Source organism: Miniopterus schreibersii, assembly GCF_964146895.1.
Source record: "Miniopterus schreibersii genome assembly, chromosome: 18".
Taxonomy (NCBI): Eukaryota; Metazoa; Chordata; class Mammalia; order Chiroptera; family Miniopteridae; genus Miniopterus; species Miniopterus schreibersii.
The window spans coordinates 37,821,246-37,843,183 of NC_138121.1; the positions used below are offsets into that span (position 1 = coordinate 37,821,246).

General features: G+C 46.7%; 1 protein-coding gene across 12 annotated transcripts in view; it reads right to left on the reverse strand.

Moving 5' to 3' along the window:
• Positions 1–1,549: 1,549 nt before the first annotated feature.
• Positions 1,550–21,938, reverse strand: part of PHKB (phosphorylase kinase regulatory subunit beta) — a 102,995-nt gene continuing 82,606 nt past the window's right edge. For 8 of the 12 annotated variants that reach the window (XM_081118054.1, XM_081118061.1, XM_081118056.1 and 5 more), the window contains 7 exons: positions 21,347–21,437; positions 18,169–18,371; positions 7,475–7,609; positions 6,536–6,665; positions 5,217–5,324; positions 3,531–3,671; positions 1,550–2,622 (listed from right to left, as the gene is read on the reverse strand). In XM_081118054.1, coding sequence (XP_080974180.1) covers positions 2,485–2,622; positions 3,531–3,671; positions 5,217–5,324; positions 6,536–6,665; positions 7,475–7,609; positions 18,169–18,371; positions 21,347–21,437 — 946 coding nt within the window. In that variant the 3' untranslated portion in view covers positions 1,550–2,484. The remainder of the gene's footprint in view (positions 2,623–3,530; positions 3,672–5,216; positions 5,325–6,535; positions 6,666–7,474; positions 7,610–18,168; positions 18,372–21,346; positions 21,438–21,938) is intronic. The other 4 variants (XM_081118058.1, XM_081118063.1, XM_081118057.1 and 1 more) reach the window with 2 other exon arrangements.

Sequence of the window (21,938 nt, forward strand, 5' to 3'; positions counted from 1 at the left end):
ATGCAGAGCCCCTTTGGGCTGCTGACATGCTGGGGACTAATGTGGGTGGTGGGATGCGCAGTGGGGAAGGAGCTCGCACCCTGAAGGACATTTCCTGTCTTTCCCCCCTGGACGCTGACTCACTCATCTGTCTCCCTCCAAGCACGTCTGTTTTTCATCCTTTATCTGCTGACCGGTCCTCACCTTGCCCAGCTTCTGGGAGGCCGGCACAGTCCTGCTGCCTTCCAGAGCTCTTCAAGCGGCAGTTTTGCCTCCTGGGCTTGAACGCTGCTGGTGGTGTTTGTCTAATCCTTCCAGGCCTGACCTACACTCAGAGCCTGGGGAAAAGCTGTGCTTACTCGGGTTCCGTAAGTGCTCCGTGGGGGCCATAGGCACTGCTACACTGTGATTTTTTAAAAATTGAAACATGACCTTTTCAGACTTATTAAAATGGAAGGAAATCTGGAAAACACCACGTTTTTAGAAAAGATGCTCTGGAAATGCAGGTGAGTCTGACAGTCAGGAGTTTCCAGCAGACGCTGACGTACAGTGAATGCACAGTGGAGCGGCTGCAGTGACAGAGGACAAGGGAGGCCATGAACCAGGCAGCACCTCATCACACCTGGATGGACACGCTGACCCCTCCAGTCCATCTCCAGCACAGTGGGGAAAACACGCTGGGTCTGCAGGCAAGCAGGACGTCTAAAATTCACGAGTCCTGTGTTCTAATTCTTATTTTCTGCTTTTCTAGTTAGAAAACAGACACTGGTTTCTACAGAGGTGAACATCAGCTTTCCAAACAATGCATTTTAATTTCATCACAACACAGTGTTGACCCATGTGGCCCAGGTCCAAACCCCTCCAGGAGGCAGGAACTTCCAAATTCTGAGTGTGGATCATTTAAGCAGGAAGCTGAGTTGCACTGAGGATCAGACACTTGCCAAGGATGACTGATTTCTGACAACTCTGCTCAGCTACTCACTTATTAAAAAATTCTTAAAAATTCAACACAGTTCCCTTTCCTCCAGATCTCAGCAGATATTAACCGTTTCAAGCGTGTTCCTTTATTTCCAGTCCCCAGCTATGCAGTCAGTCCTCAATTCTCTCCCCACAGGCTTCATGTTTACATTTCTTTCTTGCTTGTTTTATAAACTGGCCTCATCTTTCTATAAGTAATTCTCTTCTCTGTCACACACCCTCCTTCTGATGTTCTATCGACAGGGTCAGATTCCACCCCCCCCCCCTCGTTCTGCTAACCAGCACACGTGACGCCCAGGCTGGGCCTCAGCAGCGCCCAAGGTAACAGTGAGCGCTGCCGGGCCCCAGGCTCTCCCGTTTGCTCCCACATCCATGTATTTGATGTCAATTTGACTGTTACTGGAGCCACTTGTCCTTCATTTCTTATCCTTTCAAGACCCTTCAACAGGCTGCATGTTTAATGTGACCAGTCTGACTTCTCAGGTGAAATTCCCTTATAAGACTGGTCAGGAAAATCTGTCCTCGGGGCCAGGACTCAAACTAATGGCTGCCCCGGAACATTCAGTAAGGAAACAAACTCATAACATTTAAATGTTTAATCTACTTTCTGTTTTTATTAAAGTTTGCTTAAGGAAATTTACTAGCAAAATATGTGTAATGTACCATAGATTCTCTTCCATCCCATCTCCAGATCATTAAACAAAAATATTCTGGGTAACAAACTCAGTATTGTGAACATGAGAACAAAGAATGTGTTCTGAATATCATTAATTCAGAAATAAAATTTGGTAACATTTAATTCTGTTTTTACTAATACAAAGTAGGTTAACCATTCACACTCCTAAATAATCTTACACACGTCCTCTTTTTAGTAGAACTCAAAGAAAATGTTTGATCAGGTATTATCAGTATTTGTAATACAAAAATTACAAATATTTTATCAGATTTATGTATTTTAGTCCAACCCCTATTTAGGACAAACACAAAACCATCGTCACGTTTACAAGGTAAACTTGTACAGTAGCTCTGTATACTAAAATTTTACCAATAACACGGTTTCTGAAAATAGGAACGTCAGAGGCTTGTTTTGCTTCGCTGGTGCATTTGAATGTCGTTGAGCATGACAACGCCACACAACAGTTCTGGTTCCAGCAGCAGCTGTGCGTTCCCAGTGCACAGATGCACTGCGATGGCAGTGAGTGGGGAAGCAATGGCCAATTTTGATGAGCTATTTGATCACAAAACATGCAGCGGTGAACTTCCAATCTGTAAACTACTTCTAGCGCTCAGTAAAGACTGTGGCTGTAGGTGGCATGACCCCGAGAACTTCTTGCACTTGACTGAGAGCATTTCCTACCGTTAGATGGGTGATGGCAGGCAAGAGGGCCAACAGCTGTCAAAGGCAGGCAACTGCGCCCCCCCACGGGATCCGTGCACTCATTAGTGGCCACCTTGATTCAGCTCCAGCACAAAACTTAACCCACTTCTAGGAAGCGCGTGTCCACAGAGCCTCCGCCACCTCCCTCACTAGCTCACCAGACATGGGTCGTCAGTGCTTGGCCTGACTTCTCCCGCCAGCAGCAGGTTCATCACTACCTTTGTCAGGTAGCTGCAGGTCCCTCTTTGTCCCAGCGGGGGGGTGTTGTAAAAGGCAGTCATGTCGTCCTAGGAAGGAAAATGGTAGAGTTGACAGAAAAAATCAGTGTCAGCCTTGGGGAAAGTAAATTCACAGGAAGATTTCCTCGTGGAAGTAGGAACTTCCTGAGCTTTCCTTTCATTATCCTGGGGCATCTTGTCCGCATACAAAACACAGACAGACATTTCCCTTGTTCTCTTTGTTGATAATGCTTGTTTCCTTAGGGACCCTCTTTACAGGGGAACATACAATATTACACAGGGAGCCTGGAGGAGGCAGCACACAGCAGCAACGGAGCCTGGTCCACACGCTCCCCTCCCCAGAGTTGAATTTTACAGCCTCTTGGAATCCAGGGCTCCTCTCTGAGAAACATTTAACTGTTGACTCTGCCTAGATTTCTTTTCTTTTTTGTCAATCCTCACCCAAGGATATTTTTTTGAGTATTTTTAGAGTGTGTAAGGGAGGGTGGGAGGAAGGGAGAGAGAGAGAGAGAGAAAGAGAGAGAGAGAGAGAGAGAGAGAGAGAGAGAGAGAGGGAGGGAGGGAGGGAGGGAGAAAGAGCAAGAGAGACACATTGATTGGTTGCCTCCTGCACATGCCTGACTGGGGCCGGGATTGAACTGCAACCAAAATATGTGCCCTCGATCAGGAATTGAACCCACAACCCTCTGATGTGCAGGCCAACGCTCTACCCACTAAACCACACTGGCCAGGGCCCTAGATTTCTTTTTAGTCAGAACTTTATAGTTGAATTGATTCCTAATTAACTAAAAAGTAACATTAATTCCTCCAGTAAGTCAAACTCTTTCCCCCACCCCTCAAGTACTCCACTTTGCACTCTGTAAATCTGTTTTGTCAGTTAAATGATGCGCAATCAGGGATATTCTGAAGAACTGAGATGCCAGAAAAAGTCTATAGAAAGCTATTTCTCTACGTACATGTTTGCCAGCCTCCTTCAGGCGACTCTGATCTTTTTGAAATTCCTGAAAGGCTTCTTTCACCAGGTTGTCCAGGTCGACTTTGTCCTGAAACTCGAGCTCCGGGTTTCTCTCCAGGACGATGGATACAACCATCAGCAGCTAGGAGAGACAGACATGGAGAGCCAGTTAAGTGAGCCATGAGGGGGAGGGTCTGGATGTGTTTCATGCCCTCCTCAGACTGAGAGTGGTACTGTGGTCCACAGTGTGCTCTGCACGGCTATGGGCTGGGGTCGTCTGGGCTGGTCGTCGGAACCTTGCCAGCTAGGAGCCTATGCTCCCCTGTGAAATGGCACGTGTCCCTCACTGTGTGGCTGCAGCTGTACAGAATGCTGCCCAGTAATTAAACGAAACCAGTGACTTAGAACGTGCCTGTCCCAGTCCTGTCTATAGTGTCATGCCTTATTCACCCCAAGCATCTGAACTGTCCTTGCCTTTGGGCATCACTCCTTGTTGGCCAGACACCAACGCCAGTGTCCGGTGGAGTGGAGGCTGCCCAGGAAGAGGTGGAGGCAGTGCCAGAGAAGGTGGGCGAGTCAGTGGAGACTGTGGACCGAGGCTCACGGTCCCGTCGCTCGGAGCTCAGCACCCAAAATGAGTTGAAATGTGACCCACAGTGGTTTCTGAGGTGTCGTGTTCAAAACGCACTTAACTCCAACCTGCTCTGACATAAGTCGATCTGGCCAGTCTTTATTTTAAGGTGTCATGTTGTGGTTCAGGCCATCCCAACATTCACCCCAAGAAACAATGTTTGGGATGACAAGCTGTTATACACAACGCCTGTGTCTGAGCGTTCGGTGCTTGGTAAAGACTCTGATGGTGGTGGTGGCTCCTGCTCTGTGCACAGAACAGGAAAAGACGGGAATTCCTGTTTGGGAATCTCCCTGACCCCTTCATTAAAATGCCTCCAAAACAGAACCTAAAAAGAGCCACAGGGAACACTTCTGGAAAAGCCCAGGGTCAGGCATGGACACCCTGGGGTGAGCTTTAGCTTCTTTCTAAAGGGTGAGGACACGCAGCTTCTTTCTTGTTGTGAAGTAAAACTTCTGCGAAGGGACTGGCCTCCATCTGGTCAACAAGAAACCACTCTCCGTGCACAGTGGGTCCCGTATGCTGGCACCAGCCAGCGCGGCTACCAACACAGGGAAGGACTCACCCTCGCAGCCCCGTTCGCCTGACCTAGGCTCTGAACTGTAAAAACCTAGGCAGCGGTCACGTGCTTTTCTGCGACAGAAAAGTCTGGACATAGACAACAGGAAAGGTGACTGCTCTTCACAGGGGCTAACACACTTGCTGTGGAGGTGAGTGTGCAGCTGACCGTCGGACAGTCACCTCTCACCCGAAGGACTGAAGATGTCTGAGCTATTTATGTGCCTGAACTTGGGTCAGGGCAGCCATCCTCCTCGGGACTCAAGTGCAAGGGATTCGGGTCACTGAGGGTGGGAGTCCTGTCCCTGGCCTGGGTCTCTCACTCCAGTTTTCAGGGAGCAGTGAGAGTGGAGTCATGTCCCTGCCCAGGGTGTCTCACTCTGGTTTTCAGGGGTCAGTGAGGGTGGGAGTCCTGTCCCTGGCCAGGGTCTCTGACTCTGGTTTTCAGGGAGCAGACAGGAAGCACTCAGTCCGCCATCTACCCTTCTGAACACAAACCTCCACAATGATCTGCCTGTACTTGGGCTGGTCGATGTTCCCCAGCATGTCTTCCACGAGGAGAGAGAAGTTCATCTCATACATGGTCATGTCGGACAGGGTTGGCTGCTGAAGGAAAAAACTCAGCATCACAGCCTGCACTGTGACTCTCTGGCTCCCTCCTGCCCCAGGAATTTCACTTGCTAATTGAGAGCCTGTTTCAGTTTTCACCAACTTCAGAGAGCCTTTCACCCCAGGGCTGGGCTTTATATGTCAAACTGCTAACCCAGCCAACTGCTGTGATAAATTAACCCTCCGTGTTTAGTAGCCATCTTCACTATACTAACATCTTCAGGGGAAAGGGACTATATTAGGAAACCACTTCAGCCAAGAACCGGGGCAGCACACAGAGTACACTGCTTTTAGAATTAACACAAGAAGTTGGGCTGGCTGTCAGATGTCCATGTGCAGGTCACCTGCTACAGAGTTTACATCATTTCTGTGGCAGGTCCTTACCGAGAGGGCAGCGTAAAAACGCATACATGTAAGGACAACACTGGTAGCCAGAAAGCAAGCAAACAGAAACGCGCAAAACTAGAAGAATTTTCTCTACCCTCCATATTTCATTAAAACAAGAGTACTGCATAGTCTTCCATTCGCTTTTCACAAAGCAAATGAAAGCAGAAAACAAACTCAAGTGCAAACCGAAATCTGGGCGCGGATGGGAGGAGGCTCTGAGGGTCAGGTCCGTGCGGCAGCAACAGACGGAGTCGCCAGAACTGCGAGCAGGGCGCAGTGGTGACTTACGGTGAACTTCATCATGGCCACAGAACAATGTGTATCTTCTCACCACCCAAAAGGGGACCCAGGGGGGAATGTCCCTTTCAACCAAATGACAGGGAAGTTGTTCCACCCGGTGTAACGTCCCTTGTCCCTCCATTCAGTGTGGTCCATCTACTGTACTCTACATGCAAAACAACCCAACACACTGGCAACGGTCCATTTCATAGGAGTATTTGAAGGAGGGGCGGCCAATCCCTGAGGGAGGAAACACTAGAAAATAAGTCTAATCGATGGGACTGGAAGTATTTCTTTCCAATCTGAGTTGCTTTTATTTTTTAATTTTAGTGTCCTCTATAGTCCATACAAAAGCCTGGTTTTACATGGCTATTTTGCCAACACTATTTCTGTTGCACACTTTCGCCCCCTTCAAGGCTCCAGGCAGCAATCCGAGAGGAGGGGGTACACAGAAGGGCACCTGCAGTGCAGGGGGGAAAGGATCCTCTGTTCTCAGGTCCCTTCAGAAGCCCCTTCACTGAGATGACTGCGGTGGGCTGTACCTGTGGCAGATGCTTCCCTGCTACAATGATGCCGTCGGGCGTGCGCTCCAGGATCTGCCACACGCGGTCATAGAACCCCGCAGGGGTTCTGTTCAAAGACCCGTTGATCTGACGCCTGTTCAGCCAACATCTGCAAACCAAAGGAAAGTGCCTCAGAGTGTAAATAAGCCTGTTCTGATGGGAAGCCAGGCCTTCAGTGTGGATTTACTGTGCTGGGAGGGTGAGCAATGAACGCCAGAATCCACCAACGACGCCTACTCGAGCCTGTGCTAGAGGGTACTAAGTATTTCCTAGAGAAAACGAGCTTGAGGGAAAGGAGAAAATCCCTAGATTTTAAATAATTTAACAGGCAAAACATTATGGGCTATGAAGTTACAAGGTTAAAAACCTCACCATGTGATTAAATGACTTTAATACCCAAAGCAGCTTCACTGAAAAACATAGGAGCAGCTTAAATTGTTAGACTAAAGCTTTCTCTGTCATAAAAAGTTCTTCAAATCAATGCGACCCACGAGTGCTTGCTTTGCTTCTAACTCAGCACAAGCCAAGCCTATGACAGGGTTTAGCCTGAAGGGGTCAGCGGTCAGCTGAGGAGACAGAGGACAGGCGGCACCACCAAGCCACAGCTCAGGCGGAAACGTCGGGGGGAGGTGGTGGGCGCTGCCCAGGTTCAGAAAGGGAACTGACAGGGTGGTAGGAGGTGTTATATTCCGCACAGAACAATAAAAATTAAGAAACCTTTTAAACTACACCTGAAAAGTATATAAAATTCAAATCAATACCAACTGACGACTGACGACAGCTATTCTGATCAGTGTCTGCAGCACTGCCCACCTGTCCTGCGCAGCACTTTCCTCCTTATCAACATCTTACTCCACACGTGTACCAAGTACGCGTTCCGGAGGCCCAGAGGGCCTGCAGGGAAAAGGGGCACCTTACCGTCCATTCTGCTGGGGCTGGAGAATGTCCAGCAGGAGCTGTTTGACGGCACTGGGGGACAGCTGGTACAGGTCTACGGCGGGCTGGTCCCCACCCCGGATCTGTAGCTCATACTCCATGGCGTGTATGATCCACCTGAAAAAAGGCGGGAAGTGCGGATCGAAAGAGTGGCCTTGGGCTTCTCCCAGCAGTGCCCTGAAAGCCGACCCCTCAAAGGGGGTACAGAAAAGGCCAGGGGAATGTCCTGAGCCACCGAGAGACTGACTCCATGGAGATTATGTGACACGATCAGAGTCTTGAACGTGAGGCTGCTCCTGCAGCCGAGGTCAGGGAGTAAATGTGAAACAGGGTTAGAACTCAGGGTCTTGCCAAATGAGATCCCACCCACCGGGCACCCCAGGACACTCCACAAATAGCTGTCACACTGCTACTTTCTTCTCACGAGAGACACGCACACAGAAAACAGACAAAAGTGGCGTGTTCTTAGGAAGGGGCTGTCGGGCTGTGATATGAACGCTCCTTTTCCGGGGGCCAATGTTCCACCCATTTCCTTTACTTTGCAGTCACTCCTTGGTGACCGGGGGACACAGGATAAGTAGGCACCTTTGAAACAGGGACAGTCATAACTTATCTAGTATGAGAGAATATGCTTTAACCAACAGAGCTCAGAAGGATCTTCATTATAGATATGTAAATGCTGTCCGTGTACCTACTCTTAAAGAATCTATTCTTTAACAGACACTCAAATGCTGTTCATGAAACCACTTCTATTACAGAAAGAGCTTTATTACGATCATGTAGGCAACAATTGATGGGACACTGAGTGCCTGGCCTTTTCCAAGGTGGTGTAGTTATATGCCTGGAAATGCCCAAAATATTTCATTATTTTAAAGTAATTTTATTTTAATTTATTTTAAATATATCTTTATTGATTTCAGAGAGAGGAAAGGGGAGGGAGAGAGAGAGCTGGAAACATCAATGATGAGAGAGTCATTGATCGGCTGCAGCCCGCAACCCAGGCATGTGCCCTGACCGGGAATCGAACCCTGATCGCCGGGATCCTAGGTCGATGCTTAACCGCTGAGCCACGCCCGGCCGGGCAGTAATTTTATTTTTTAATCTGAGAAGCTTTTAATAAGTATTTTTAGAGTTTCATCTTTTTGTTCATTTACCGTATTCTGAGGAAAGAACTCAGATAAACTAGCTTTGCAAAACAAAGAAAACTCTGGAATGATACCATGCCTTAGGGAACTGGCGCTCCACACACCATTAGGAAGAGCCAAGGAGTTAGCTTTACATGGTGGACTCCTACGGTTTATCCCTCACTCCTGGGCGAGCACTGAATAACAGACAGGGAGTGCAGCTGAGCAGCTGAGCAGAATGGGCCTTCCTTCACTCAGGCTGCTCTGTCTCCCAGATGCAGGTGGTGGAGCCAGGCCCACGGGGAGACCTTTCTTTTCTTCACTGTGGCCTCCCACAACTTACGAGAAGCACCTGCTAATTAAGCCCCAAGATTGTTTGCTCCTCTGTTCAAACTGCAGGACAAGATAAGCTACTCTCAAGACTACATTGTTGCATCCCCACCTCCCTGCTGTCTTCACAGCTCAGGGATAATTCACACCAAGGAGTCTCGAGTTAGTAGAAAGTCCGCTCTCTTCCCCTTCAAACAGGCTTCTCTTGACCTCTTCATAACTTTTGCTCTGAGCATGTTTTACAGGCTTGGGAAGAATACTAATAAGTTACCTCCCTAGGAAATCTGCTGGACTGTCTCCTGGAAAGCAAACAAACTGTAACTTTTCAAGGCAGCCCCTGGTATCTGCTCAACTTCAACACAGCACAAACCCTTCACCTAGCAACAGCACCTGCTTAAAAGAGCAGGCCGCCCTTTTGTTTCTTGCCCTGTATTGACTAGCAGTATTTGGCCCTTTCCAATCTTGGAAAGTAAAATAAACTTCCTCTCTGCATCTCTTCTTTTAGTTGCAAATTCTTTCACAGCCCTAGTCACCAGCCAAACCCTAAGAAGAACCATCTAGTTACACAGCAAAGATTTAAAGTGGCTAAGTTACTACACCCAAATATGCAATTATCTTTCTCTTGATATGCTTCTTTGAAAGCCAACCCACAAGGCTACTGCAGGTGCAGAGATGAAAACGTTGGGTGGAAATAATGAAGATTCAAATCCTTTCCGTCTAGGCTGGTTTTCAGAACCACGGTGATGTGTTGTTACGGGTTGATGCTAGTGTGGCTCAGTGGAAGAGACGGTAAGAAGACTGTGAAGTCTTCCCAGCCGGGCCATGGCGACATCAGCCAGGCACATCGCCCTTCCTGCTAGGCCAGGCCATGGGCCACAAGGCAAGGTGTCCCTGCTCAGTGACTGTCCCAATCTCACTGCGCTCAGCTGAAGCAACACTCAGCTTTTTCCCCACCTTCCCTTCTGTGCTTGTTCTTGCCATTTCCAGAAGTCAGGGATTTCCTGGTCTGTCAGTGAACTGAGAATATGTCGCAGAACACTGAGCCAGTGGCATAAGGGGTACACTGAGCCAGTGGCATAAGGGGTACACTGAACCAGTGGCATAAGGGGTACACTGAGCTAGTGGCATAAGGGGTACACTGAGCCAGTGGCATAAGGGGTACACTAAGCTAATGGCATAAGGGGTACACTGAGCCAGTGGCATAAGGGTACACTGAGCTAGTGGCATAAGGGGTACACTGAGCCAGTGGCATAAGGGTACACTGAGCTAGTGGCATAAGGGGTACACTGAGCCAGTGGCATAAGGGTACACTGAGCTAGTGGCATAAGGGGTACACTGAGCCAGTGGCATAAGGGTACACTGAGCCAGTGGCATAAGGGTACACTGAGCTAGTGGCATAAGGGGTACACTGAGCCAGTGGCATAAGGGGTACACAAGGATGGAAGATAATTTTAAAAAACAGTACACAACTACATGTCATCAACAAGTTAAATGGGCATAAAAGTCACAAGGATACAGTTACTTTGGATGCTTTAATGTTGAAGTTGCCTATGAAATTAGCTGTTACACTGCAGTTACAACAAACAGCCCCATTACCTCTCTTTAAATAAAAAAGTTTATTTTTAATTTTACAGGTGAGACAGCATTGTCTTCTATTTATTATTTTATTTATTTCGTGAGCTAACATTAAAAGTTTACGTTTGTGGCAGCTTACTACGATAGAAAGAACATCACATTAAACACCTAATGGTCGCCTTTAGGTCGCCTCCACAGCCGATGGCATGAAGAGAAGTGGGGTTGGGGTGCAGGTCTAGTGAAAAGTGATCCTGATTTTTTTAAAGTAATTCTTGGGACAACCAGAGAAATCTGAGTAAGAATTGGGCATCAGGTGATATTAAGGAATTACTACTAATTTTGTTGAGTGTGATAAAGTATTGTGATTTTTAAGGAAATGTCCTTTTTTAGAGACATATACTTACTACGATATTGAGGGATAAAAGGGAAAAGACCTGGGTTGCCTTATAAATACTACAGAGAGAGATGAAACAAACACGCAAACATAAATTACTAACAGCTGCTTATACCATTTAATTAATGGACAAATGGTCATCTGCCAAATCCTCGTTATTAAACTTCTAAAAATTTCATAAACAATATAGACAGACTTGAACGCCAATCTGTCATCTACCCACTGTGCCCACTGGCAAGTTCTTTTTCAAATGGGAATAGTGCGTATTCAGCTCACTTCAAGAAATTATTTTGAGGAACGAAGTAGACAATGTGTGATAAGAGGTATTTGAAATTATAGAATCATAAAAATGTTGGCAATTCCATTTGACTCTTTAGACTCAGGTTGGAAGAAGATAATCTGATTTTCTTTCAAGCCTGGGAGCTACCAGAGTGAGTGCCACCCCATTAACTCCAGGAGGTGCCCTCTTCTAAAACAAGAAATTTCTTTATTTTTTAAATTCTTTTTTAAGTCTTGCAAAATTTGAGTTATTAGAACTAAACATAGTGTATCGCATTTACCTTTTAATATCTTCGGCACCATAAGCAAAGCTAGTTGGAGATCTAAACATTTCCCCTCAGGCTTCTTCCTTCTGTTCACAAAAATCTCAGCAGTTCTGTGAGCAGATGATAGAAAACACTGTGTCCACAGCCACCAAGGGAAGCAGGGGCTGGTTTTCATTCATTTGAACATAATGAACATAACTTATCTGTCAGAGGACTGAAATACATTTATTCATTTAAAAATACCGGGCAAGCTAATCTTTGTGGCAGGGAATTCTTCAAAAGACTAAAATAAAAACAGCAAAATAGCCTTATACAGAAACTACTACGTAGCGGTCAGAGACTTAGTAAATTCCTGACTAACAGGAAAATCAAAGCCTGTAGTCCATTGTTAAAACTACCAACAGGAGAGGGCACTGATTCCTGTGCAGGGGGCCTGACCTCACACCCTCATTCCTGATTGACAACTCCAACCTAAAAGCACTTAATGCAAAGTAGGGAGAGAGAGCAAGAAATGCGAAAGGCAAAAAGCGTGACGGTTATCCTTGGACCAGATCCTCATACATTCAGTCTGTCCAAAGAACCAGGACCACGCTCGACTTCCAATAGCAAATGGGAAAGTGGCAGATAACTCAACTGACCAGACCAACCTTCCCAAAGGATGAAGGATTACCTTGAGGACAGTGAATCCTCAGTACTGTGGGAAAGGTGTGGGGAGAGGACTCATTCCTGTACAGGCCTGGGAATGACCTCATCCTCTTAAAAAACTGTGCTTACTAACCTCACTGTGAGGTTAGTAAGCACATTGTGTGTATATAGGTCATTTTCTTTCCAGCATGCGCCAGTCAAGCAGGGAAATATAAAGTGTATGGAGATCTGATATCCCTGGTAAACCAGAATGGCTGATATTTTCTGAAAAACAACAACAACAACAAAAACAACAACAAAAAAATGCATCAAGAATGCACTGATGACCCTGGCCAGTGTGGTTCAGTGGTTAGAGCGTCGGCCCTCAGACTGAAGGGTCTCAGGTTTGATTCCCGATCAAGGGCACATAGTACATATCTCTCTCACATCAATTTCTCTTTCTCTGTCTCTCCTCCCCTCCCTCTCTTCCAGTCTCTCTAAAAAATCAATGGAAAAAATATCCTCAGGTGAGGATTAACAACAACGGCAAAAAAGAATGCACTGATTTACAGCCAGAAACAATTTTTAAATAACCAATTTGAAGCTATTTTAAGAGCTGAGAAGTATTTTCCCAGGTTGCTATTAACAAGTGGAAGGACAACTGCAAGCACTTCCCCAAGCCTTCCCATAGGAGACGGGAGGCTCAGAGTGGGGACTTCGCGCCTGATTCAGATGGGCACAGGAAGGGGGACAATGTCATAGGCAGACTGAGCTTCCTGTCTGGTACCTGGAGCCCAAGGGCTCACCCACTCACCGATCTAATCATAACAGAGGGGAGGACACGGGCAGGAGAGCTCCATCATCTCCCTCCCTTCTCTCACATCCCATGTCAAAAGCAAAGGCCTCTGAGGAGCATCAAACCATGCCAGCGACCTCAGGGCTGCACTTCTCTCCCCTTCCTTTGCTGCACACACGATGCCAGTCTGGCACCTGTGGGCCAGTGTCTAGGCCCTGGCTGTGATCACAGATGCAGCAGTGGGCGTCGGTAGACAAGCTAACTGCGCAGGGAGGGTGCACTGGCAGTGTGGGGAGAGGGCTCAGCTGTACTGCACGTCCGCAGGGCTCTGCCAGGCAGCTGACTGACAGGCCCGGAGCAGAGCGCTGCGCATTGCAGGTCTTTACAGTAATGGCCTGTCAGGAACTTGATCTATCTCAACATAAAAGCCGGAGCACAAATCAATAATAGGGCAGCAAATCAAATCATTATCAGACTAGAATACCATTCCCACGAGCAGGTGGATTTGCTCACGGGGCGCCTGACAGCGGTATAGCTGAGGAAACTGCATTGGCAGGGTTAGCCTTGGGAAGAGAGAATGGAAACATGTGCCACTGGGTTAGCAATCAAGGCAGTGGGTGATGTGAATAAATTTAAAATCCCCAACACCTGAGAGAGAAAGGCTAAACAGAGATAAAAGTGTACACGGTACAGGGGAATTCTGGGTAAGAGGTCTCATGACGAACACAAATGTTCTCATTTCTTATGTCCATCCAGCTCTGTGAATTTTGGCATTTCAGGAGAAGTATGGTGTTAAAAGCAACCAAGTTATCAATCTCTTTAATCGTAATCAACATTTTAAAAAAGAGGAACAACAGTAGTAAAAAGTCAGGTATGAATGAGCCTGAAATGCTTTAATTAACTTATAAGGAAGGTGAATAAAAAAAGAATGTATCTACAAATTCCTAGCCTCTGGATCTGTGTAAAATCCTGTTGCAATCACCATAATCCACAAAGGGGTGGATTAGAAGAACAACAAATTCAACATTTTATAAGAAATTTGACAGTCAAGGACTTTGTAATTTCTCATCAATTTTAAGCAAACTGAAATTCACTGAAGGGAAATTCTGTAAAGAAATATGTGTGTTGCCCTGGCGGGTCTGCCTCACTGGTTAGCGAGGTGATTCTGGGCACGTACCTTGGTTGCAGGCCCATCCCCAGCTCTAGTCAGGGCGTGTGCAGGAGGCAACCAATCAATGTGTCTCTCTCACATCCACGTCTCTCTCTCTCTGTCTCTCTCTCTCTTTTTCTCTCTCTCTCTCCCTTCTGCTCTCTCTGAAAAGCAATGGACAAAATATCCTCGAGTGAGGATTAAAAAAAAAAAGAAACGTGTTTGTTGCTGTCAGTAAACTTCAGGCCAGGAAGCCATTCACTCAAGGAACTGAGGCCTGCGTAAAACTTACTAAGGATGAAGTACAATGAAATATCTATTAGAAAGATACAGAAACGTCTTTCCATTCACAGGGCACTACCCAGCCACAGACAGGGAGCTGCAATGCTCCGACACCCCTGCAGTAGAGACAGGGTTCCAAGGAGTAGAGACATGCTATCTCTTGCTTTTCTTAAAACCCTAACACTAGCTCAAAGTGAGCTCCCTGGGCCTGTTTAAAACCTATATATTAAATAACCTATCACATTTTATTGAGCATCCCCTGTGAGCTAGACTGGTACCAACAGGAAGATAAGACTTAGTCCCATCTTTAGCAGATTTAAATTTCTTAGACAAATGACTCCTTATTTTTTTTTAAATGAGATTTGTCCCTGTCATTACAATTGAAAATGTCCTCATGTTTAGAGCTGACCTGTGAGCCCCACATGAGAGAAGAGTATGCATCAGGAGTTGGGCAGGGTGCTGAATCCTCACAGTGGGAATGTGGGACCAGCATCAAGTCCAGGGTGAGCTTTGGGACTGAATAATTAGTTTCCTGGCAAATGTCTTCATTGGGAAGTTTTCTGCTGTGGTTAAAAACTGAGCCACATGCTGCTGTCCTAGCACTTTTATTTGGGGTGACACAGTTGAAGGAAAAAAGGGGATATGATTTCTCATGAAATGCACTGAACACACATAGAGTTTCAGATACAGAAAGGAAGGAATTTATTTTTAAATATGTATATATTTTTAAATATGTCTTTATTGATTTCAGAGAGAGGGAGTGAGAGATAGAAACATCAATGATGAGAGTCATTGATTAGCTGCCCCTGCACGCCCCGGGGATCGAGCCACAACCCCAGCATATGCCCTGACCGGGAATCAAACCGTGATTTCCTGGTTCATGGGTTGATGCTCAACCACTGAGCCACGCTGGCCAGGCAAGAATAAACTAAACATACTTCATTCCCAGAAAGAGAAAAAGCTTCAGGTCAGATTTGAATTCACAAAAAGAAATTCCATTGGATTTTTGAGGAAACATAAGTTAGCCCCAAATACTGAATAAGCATTAAGGAGAAACTACCAACAATGCAGTAGTGAAAAGCCCCGGGCAAGTGTTAGCTTTGACTCTAGGCTTTTTTGAAACCTCTGCGGGGATGGGTATCACCGAGAGAGGCTCCCCGAATAAAACAGTTGTTAGAAAAAATGTGCTCTGGGAGAGTTGTAACCGACACTGCTCAGCCAGCCTCAGAATCCCTGGAGTGTGACAATAGTGTCCCTTTCCTACCCTGTATGGAGGTGGAGAATCACATTTCTTTCATTTAGGGACAACTCACAAGAAAGACCAATCTCTGTATCCTCATATGTAGTGAAGGGTTGGGGTTGAAAATATCTAAGCAGAGACAAAACAAATCAGGGTATGATTCAAAGTTCTTATAGCTGATTCAGAATGTCTCTAAATATTGGAAAGGAACACTCATTTTTCAGAGAGAGGGAGCGAGGAAGAGAGGGAAGGAGGGAAGGAGAGAGAGAGAGAGAAACATCATCGATTTGCCGCTCCACTTATTGATGCATCATTGGTTGATTCTTGCATGTGCGCTGACCCGGCATCGAACCCGAAACCTTGGCATATCAGGACGATGCTCTAACCAACTATGCTACCTGGCCAGGACCTAAGCAACTGGGTTTTCTATATGTAATTTTTCAAAGGAAAAAATAGGTAATTGTTTTTCATTAAGTGCTTAATGCTCATGTGCAAAATTAAAACTAAGAAATGAAAGGGAGCTCAGTCCAATAGTAATGAAGAGGGAAAAGTGAAGGAAGCATGGCACACAGAAAGCAGGAGAAGGAAAAATGTTTTTTAAATGGCACAAATGTGAAATATATATTGCTATTAAAAGATGATCTCAGATTGGATTAAAAATAAATCCAGCACAAATACTGAATATAAAAAATCTATACAAAATGAAAACAGAGCCCTGAAGGTAAAGGCGTGGACAGCCACACACCAGGCTAACAACGGCAGGGAGGGCAAAACAGGCCGGCAGTAAGATCAGACGGGGAAATTCTGTTGCTGTTTCTGCATTGTAATGGTAATTGTGGTTATAGTTTTAAAACGTCCTTAACTCTTAGAGACATATGAAGTATTTACAAGTTAAATGACATGACAATTTGCTTTCAATGCAGAGGGGAGTGCGGGTGGTGGGTGGATGCGCAGTAGATGGGGTATGAATGAAATAGACTGGCCTCGCGATGACAGCGCTGAAGCTGGTGACAGCGCAGACACACAGGGCTTTACCATACCATTCCCTACACTACTGTAGGTGCTTGAAGTTAAAAAATTTAAAGAATTCAAGTGAAAAGTAATAAATGACACAAAGGAAGATGTGCTGAAAAGCTATAAAGTAACATGGACAAAAAACGACGCTTTAAAATGTATAAAGGAAAATGATAAACATGCAAAGAGGAACTGACAAATCCATAATCATAATAAGAAAATTTTAAGACTTTGATTAGCAATCGAGGATCAAGGAGAAAAGAAATAGTGAAGATGCTGAGGATCTGATTACACAGCGAGCAAGCTCACCCGTCACACACATCTGTGCCCGACAGACTCCGTGTGCTTCCCAAACCCTTGAGGACCTCCCCCAAAGGCCCCGCATTAGGTTACTCCGTATGCTCAGCTATCATTAGACTCTCTTACCATTAGAACATATTCACGTGATACGCTTGCAATCAAAAATATATTTAAAAAGAGAAAAGTGACATTTATACTGTTAGGTTGTGATAGGCTTTTTAAACACCAATCATTTCCTGTCCCATAAAGCCACTGTTATAAGGCTGTTATGAAAGTGAAGCTGGAGAGGTGGAGTCATTACCCCAGGTCACTGACCAGTTCTGCTCATGCCAATAGCCCAGTCCACCTGCCTCTCCACCTGCTCACAAAATTTTTAAGAAGATTCAAGACCACCAAAGCCTAACTTTTAATTTCTCTTCCACACAGCGCACTTAGGATTGCATGACTAAAAATCCAACTTTGGCCCAGCCAGCATGGCTCAGAGGTTGAGCATTGACCTAGGATCCAAGAGACCATGGTTCAATTCCCAGTCAGGGCACATGCCCGGGTTGCGGGCTTGATCCCCAGTGGGGGGCATGCAGGAGGCAGTGACTCTCTTAGCATTGATGTTTCTCTCTCTCTCTTTCTCTCTCTCTCTCTCTTCTCTCTGAAATCAATAAAAATATATTTTTTAAAAATTTCAACTTTGGTTGAGAATGGATACAAGCAGAATATTTACTGAAAATCACTCTGCTCTTAAGGCTTTTCCTTTTTATTTACAGGAGTTGTTATAAGAATTGTGCTTAATGTTCTTGGGTTTTTTTTCACAGGATGTAGCTGTTTTAATCCCTGGAGTTTGACTGACTGAAGGAGAGTCACTTCACTGTCTCACATGGGAGTTACATCATAGCAGGACCCTTTCAGGCCACTGGTGTTCATTTCTTCACAACCAGATGTTGCCTCTATGACTCAGGGGAACAGTGCACCTTCTTTTTTGGTTAATCCTCACCTGATGACACTTTTTCCATTGATTTTTAGAGAGAGTGGGGGGGGGCATTGATGTGAGAGACACACTTCGATTGGTTGCCTCCCATGTGCCCCAGACCAGGGTGGGGATCGAATCTGCAGCCCAGGTGCATGCCCTTGACCAGAACCGAACCAGAGACTATTCGATGCCAGGTCAAAACTCTAACCATTGAGCACACTGGCCGGGGCAAGGTGTACCTTCTAAACACCCACCAGGCCCAGGGCAGCCCTCGCCCAGAGGCCCAGTCTGATGGAGGATGATGCAGACTTCACGCAAACACACGGTGCTTGACTCACCCCACGCGGATCTTCAGCATGCCACTGAACAGCTCGGGGCTGTTGGAGATGATCCAGCCGATGTGGATGACCAGCTCCTGCTGAATGACTGCCTCCCTCTCGTCATGGGTGTTGCACTTGTAGTAGATGATGTTCTTGATCACTCTCGGAGACAAAGGGTTCGAGATCACCTCTTCCTCGTGTCCAAAGGCACCCAGAGTTACCTATGAGAGGTGGAATTTTATTATAAAAATCTCCTACCTACTAAAAGGTAAAAGAAAAAACTCAGGGCTCGAGATGACTGGCAGGCTGAAATTACTCTACAGGAGCTAGGGAATTAGGTGGAATAACTGCTCCCGCTTTTTATGAAAATGGCTTTGACAGCATGATTCCCACCGGGGTTCCTATGGTTCAGAGTCTGGACTGAAATCTGAGTGCAGGTAAAGGCCCCAGTTCGGGGAGTGAAGGTGAGTGGCTAAAAGCGGGGAAGGAATATAAATAACTATTAAGAGAGAATTATTCCGAATGACTGTAGCACTAGAGAGTCCCCAGAGAAACCAGGACACATTGAATAGTTTCACCTTCCTGCAGTCTATACACTTAACATCTGGTAGGACGTCTCACTCCTTTTCTAGTTTCTCGTGCTTGCTCTTCAACAACACTGGCGCCTTTTCAAGGTTATGCCGGCATGACTAGTGAACTCTAAAACACTTGCTGGTGTCTCTCACCCCCGCGGAGGGAAGTCAATGTGGCTGCCCACAGGCGGGCAACAGGAAAGCACAGAGGGGGCAGCAACGAAAACTCAAAGCAGAAAGTGCTGTGAGCAGAAAGTGGCAAGAGGAATCTCTGGTCTGTGCGCTCCGTCCTCGGCGGTGTGCACCCCGAAGGTCTGCAGGCCTCCTTCCTCCTCGTGCCCTCCCTCCCTCTGTCCAGCACCATTAGAGAGGCAGGGAGAGCACAGTGTGGGCCCTTGTATCTGTGGGGTGAGAGGAAAGCAGAACACGGGGGGCCCTTGTATATGCAGGGGTGAGGGGAGAGCAGAATATGAGGGGCCCTTATGTCCGAGGGATGAGGGGAGAGCAGAACATGGGGCCTTTTGCTTCAATTTTGTGATGGATGAAAATTGAGAAATTCTAGTTTATTGCATCACGAGTGGTACTGACCAGTTAGTCCATGTGCGATTATGTTTACTAAGTCAGTGAGTGAAGGAGAGAATAAACAGAAGGCACAGAGGGGCCTCCAGAAGCAACGGCGACTAAAGCCTATTTCATCCCAGAGAGCTCGAGGTGACCAGACCGTGCTTTGCAGAAATACTGCTTCAGTTTTCAGAGATGAGCAGATGCAAACTTTGGACGCTCCACCCTCACTTCTTTACTGTACAGGGGTGAGATGCAGTCAGTGAACGGGCCTCATGCCCCTGATGCAACTGTGTACAGGAATGTTTCCCTGGGAGACGTGCTGGTCTGACGGGCAGCGGTCCAGCCACAGCCTCAGGACAGGGTCTCAGATCACAGGCTGCAGGTGACCTCTAGACAGCGTGCAGAGTGGACATGACCCACAGGCCACCTTTAGATAGCATGTCAAGTGGACATGACCCACTTTCTCCCCAAAGGTCAGGTGCCAGCGACCTCAAAGATCTCCAAAACCTTCTCATATGCTCAGGTGTAGAGAAATTAACTGTATTTTCAGATATAGTTCAGGGATAAACCCAAGGAAAACATCTTCCCAGAGCCTGTTTACTTCCCTTCAGATGGGCTCAGGGCAGGGTGATAGCACAGGACTTGGGCTGGAGGTGAGCACTGCAGCGAGGAAGACATGGATGAGTTACTTCCTGTACCTTGTCTGTTTACCTGACAAATGGGGATGAAAATTCTACCTCTTAATAATTTGGAGAAAACAGAAAAAATAACATGTGGAAAGTGATTTAACTTCTTTTCAGGAGTTTTCTTTAAATTGATTTTCTTTACAATCATTTTTTTAAATTGATTTGAGAGAAAGGGAGAAAGACAGAGGAAGGGAGAGAGGCAGAGAGAGAGAGAAACATCCACTGGTTGCCTCCTGCACGCATCCCAACTGGGGACTGAGCCCACAACCTAAGTATGTGCCCTGACCAGGATCGAACCTGCACATTTTCTGGTGTTCGGGACAATGCTCAAGAGTCACCCATCCAGGTTACAACAATTTTTTCATTGTTGTTAAATGTTACAGGATAAAATTGCTAGTTCTAACATTTCAACAGCTGGCTATCAGGATGAAATAACATCAATTATAATAAGCTAAGAGCCCTGGAATAGGAGCAATGGGTTGATATCATTAAAGAAGGTTAAGGCCCTTCATAACTTTCAAGCTCACCCTGTCCCTGGGTTAATGTTCAAGAGCCGACAATCAAGCACACATACTCCCCAGGAAGAGAAAGGGCAAGCAGGTTTTCATTCCAACCAAACGAGGGTTCAGCCAGGTAATCAGAGCGTAGAGAAAACATAACAGAAGCTGAGCAGCCACATCCCACTCCCATAAGCACATGCACAGCTCAGTGCAGCCCATGGCCACCAGTGCCCACTCGAGCTGGGCCCAGGCTGGCACCCTGGGACAGTGTGGAACAGGCCGTGGGCCCTGACCTCCAGGGCTCATCCCCCCTCCCCCCGAAAGAGACATGTTTCAATAACTGGGGCCTAGGGCAGCTTGTGAGAGGGTCACAGGCCTGTCACGAGGACCAAGAGCGGGACTGCTAACCAGAGATGGCTGGAGGAGCAGCAGACAGGAGCTAGACGGGTGGAGGGGGAGGGGGAGAGGTGGCCCAGAGGGCCAAGGATCAGGGCATCCTGAACGGGGGAGAGTCTCACATGAAGGAGAAGGGAGACAGACCTTTGCTATCTGCCTACTTGGCGCCCCCAGCCTAACCTGTCTGCAGCGCCAGGAGGTATTCCCTTTTCTGGGCTAGTATCTTCACCGATTTCGAGTCAATGCAGGGGTTGAAACAACAGCTGTAAGGTAGCGGGAAAAGGGAGGTTCTGTTTGGCAACTGCATCTCCGAGACGAGGTGCTGCTTGGGGAAGGATCCTCTGTAGACATGCCCGAGGTACTGAGAATGTGGTTGTGGAGGCCTAGGACACTGAGGGTGTCATATTTAAAAGCAAGGGTCCTACCCAGGAGCTGTTGTGACTGTGACTGAGTGCAAGTCTGGAGATGGGACACTTACCTGCTTGCCCTGCACTAACACATTAGTAATGGATGGGGCCAGGCTGTCCACTACTTTACTTAAAAGGCTTGCTGCGTGGCGCACCACCGACCTGGGGGCAAGAAAAGAGCAGGCTAGAGGTTCACAAATCTGACAGATGACGAGTGACAGGGGCCCCGAGAGGGAAACTTAGAAATATGCACAACTAGTTCTTCATATAATAATTTGGAGGAAACATTGAACCCAAGACATTGGACCTAAATGTTGACATTTCCCAGACAGCAGGCTGACCCTGCAGGACTAGGGAGGGTCCCTCGACCTCACCTCGGCCACAGAGACATCTGTACCGTTATCAACTTCACAAGGAAGGTGGGAGCCTGCCTGTGCCTCTGATGGGGAGCGGGCAGGAGGAGGAATTCAGTGAGAATTCTGGTTTTGCATTAAAATTCATGACTAAAGCTGTCATGTCATCTCCTCCTGGTTCATGTCATCTATTCCTACAGCCATTCTTAATCATGTTTCTTTTGGTGCCTCGGTAACCAAATCCCGGGTTACAAGGCTCACTCTGCTCAGTTTTGGAAAGTGTGACAATGAAATACCAGCATTTTTTCTG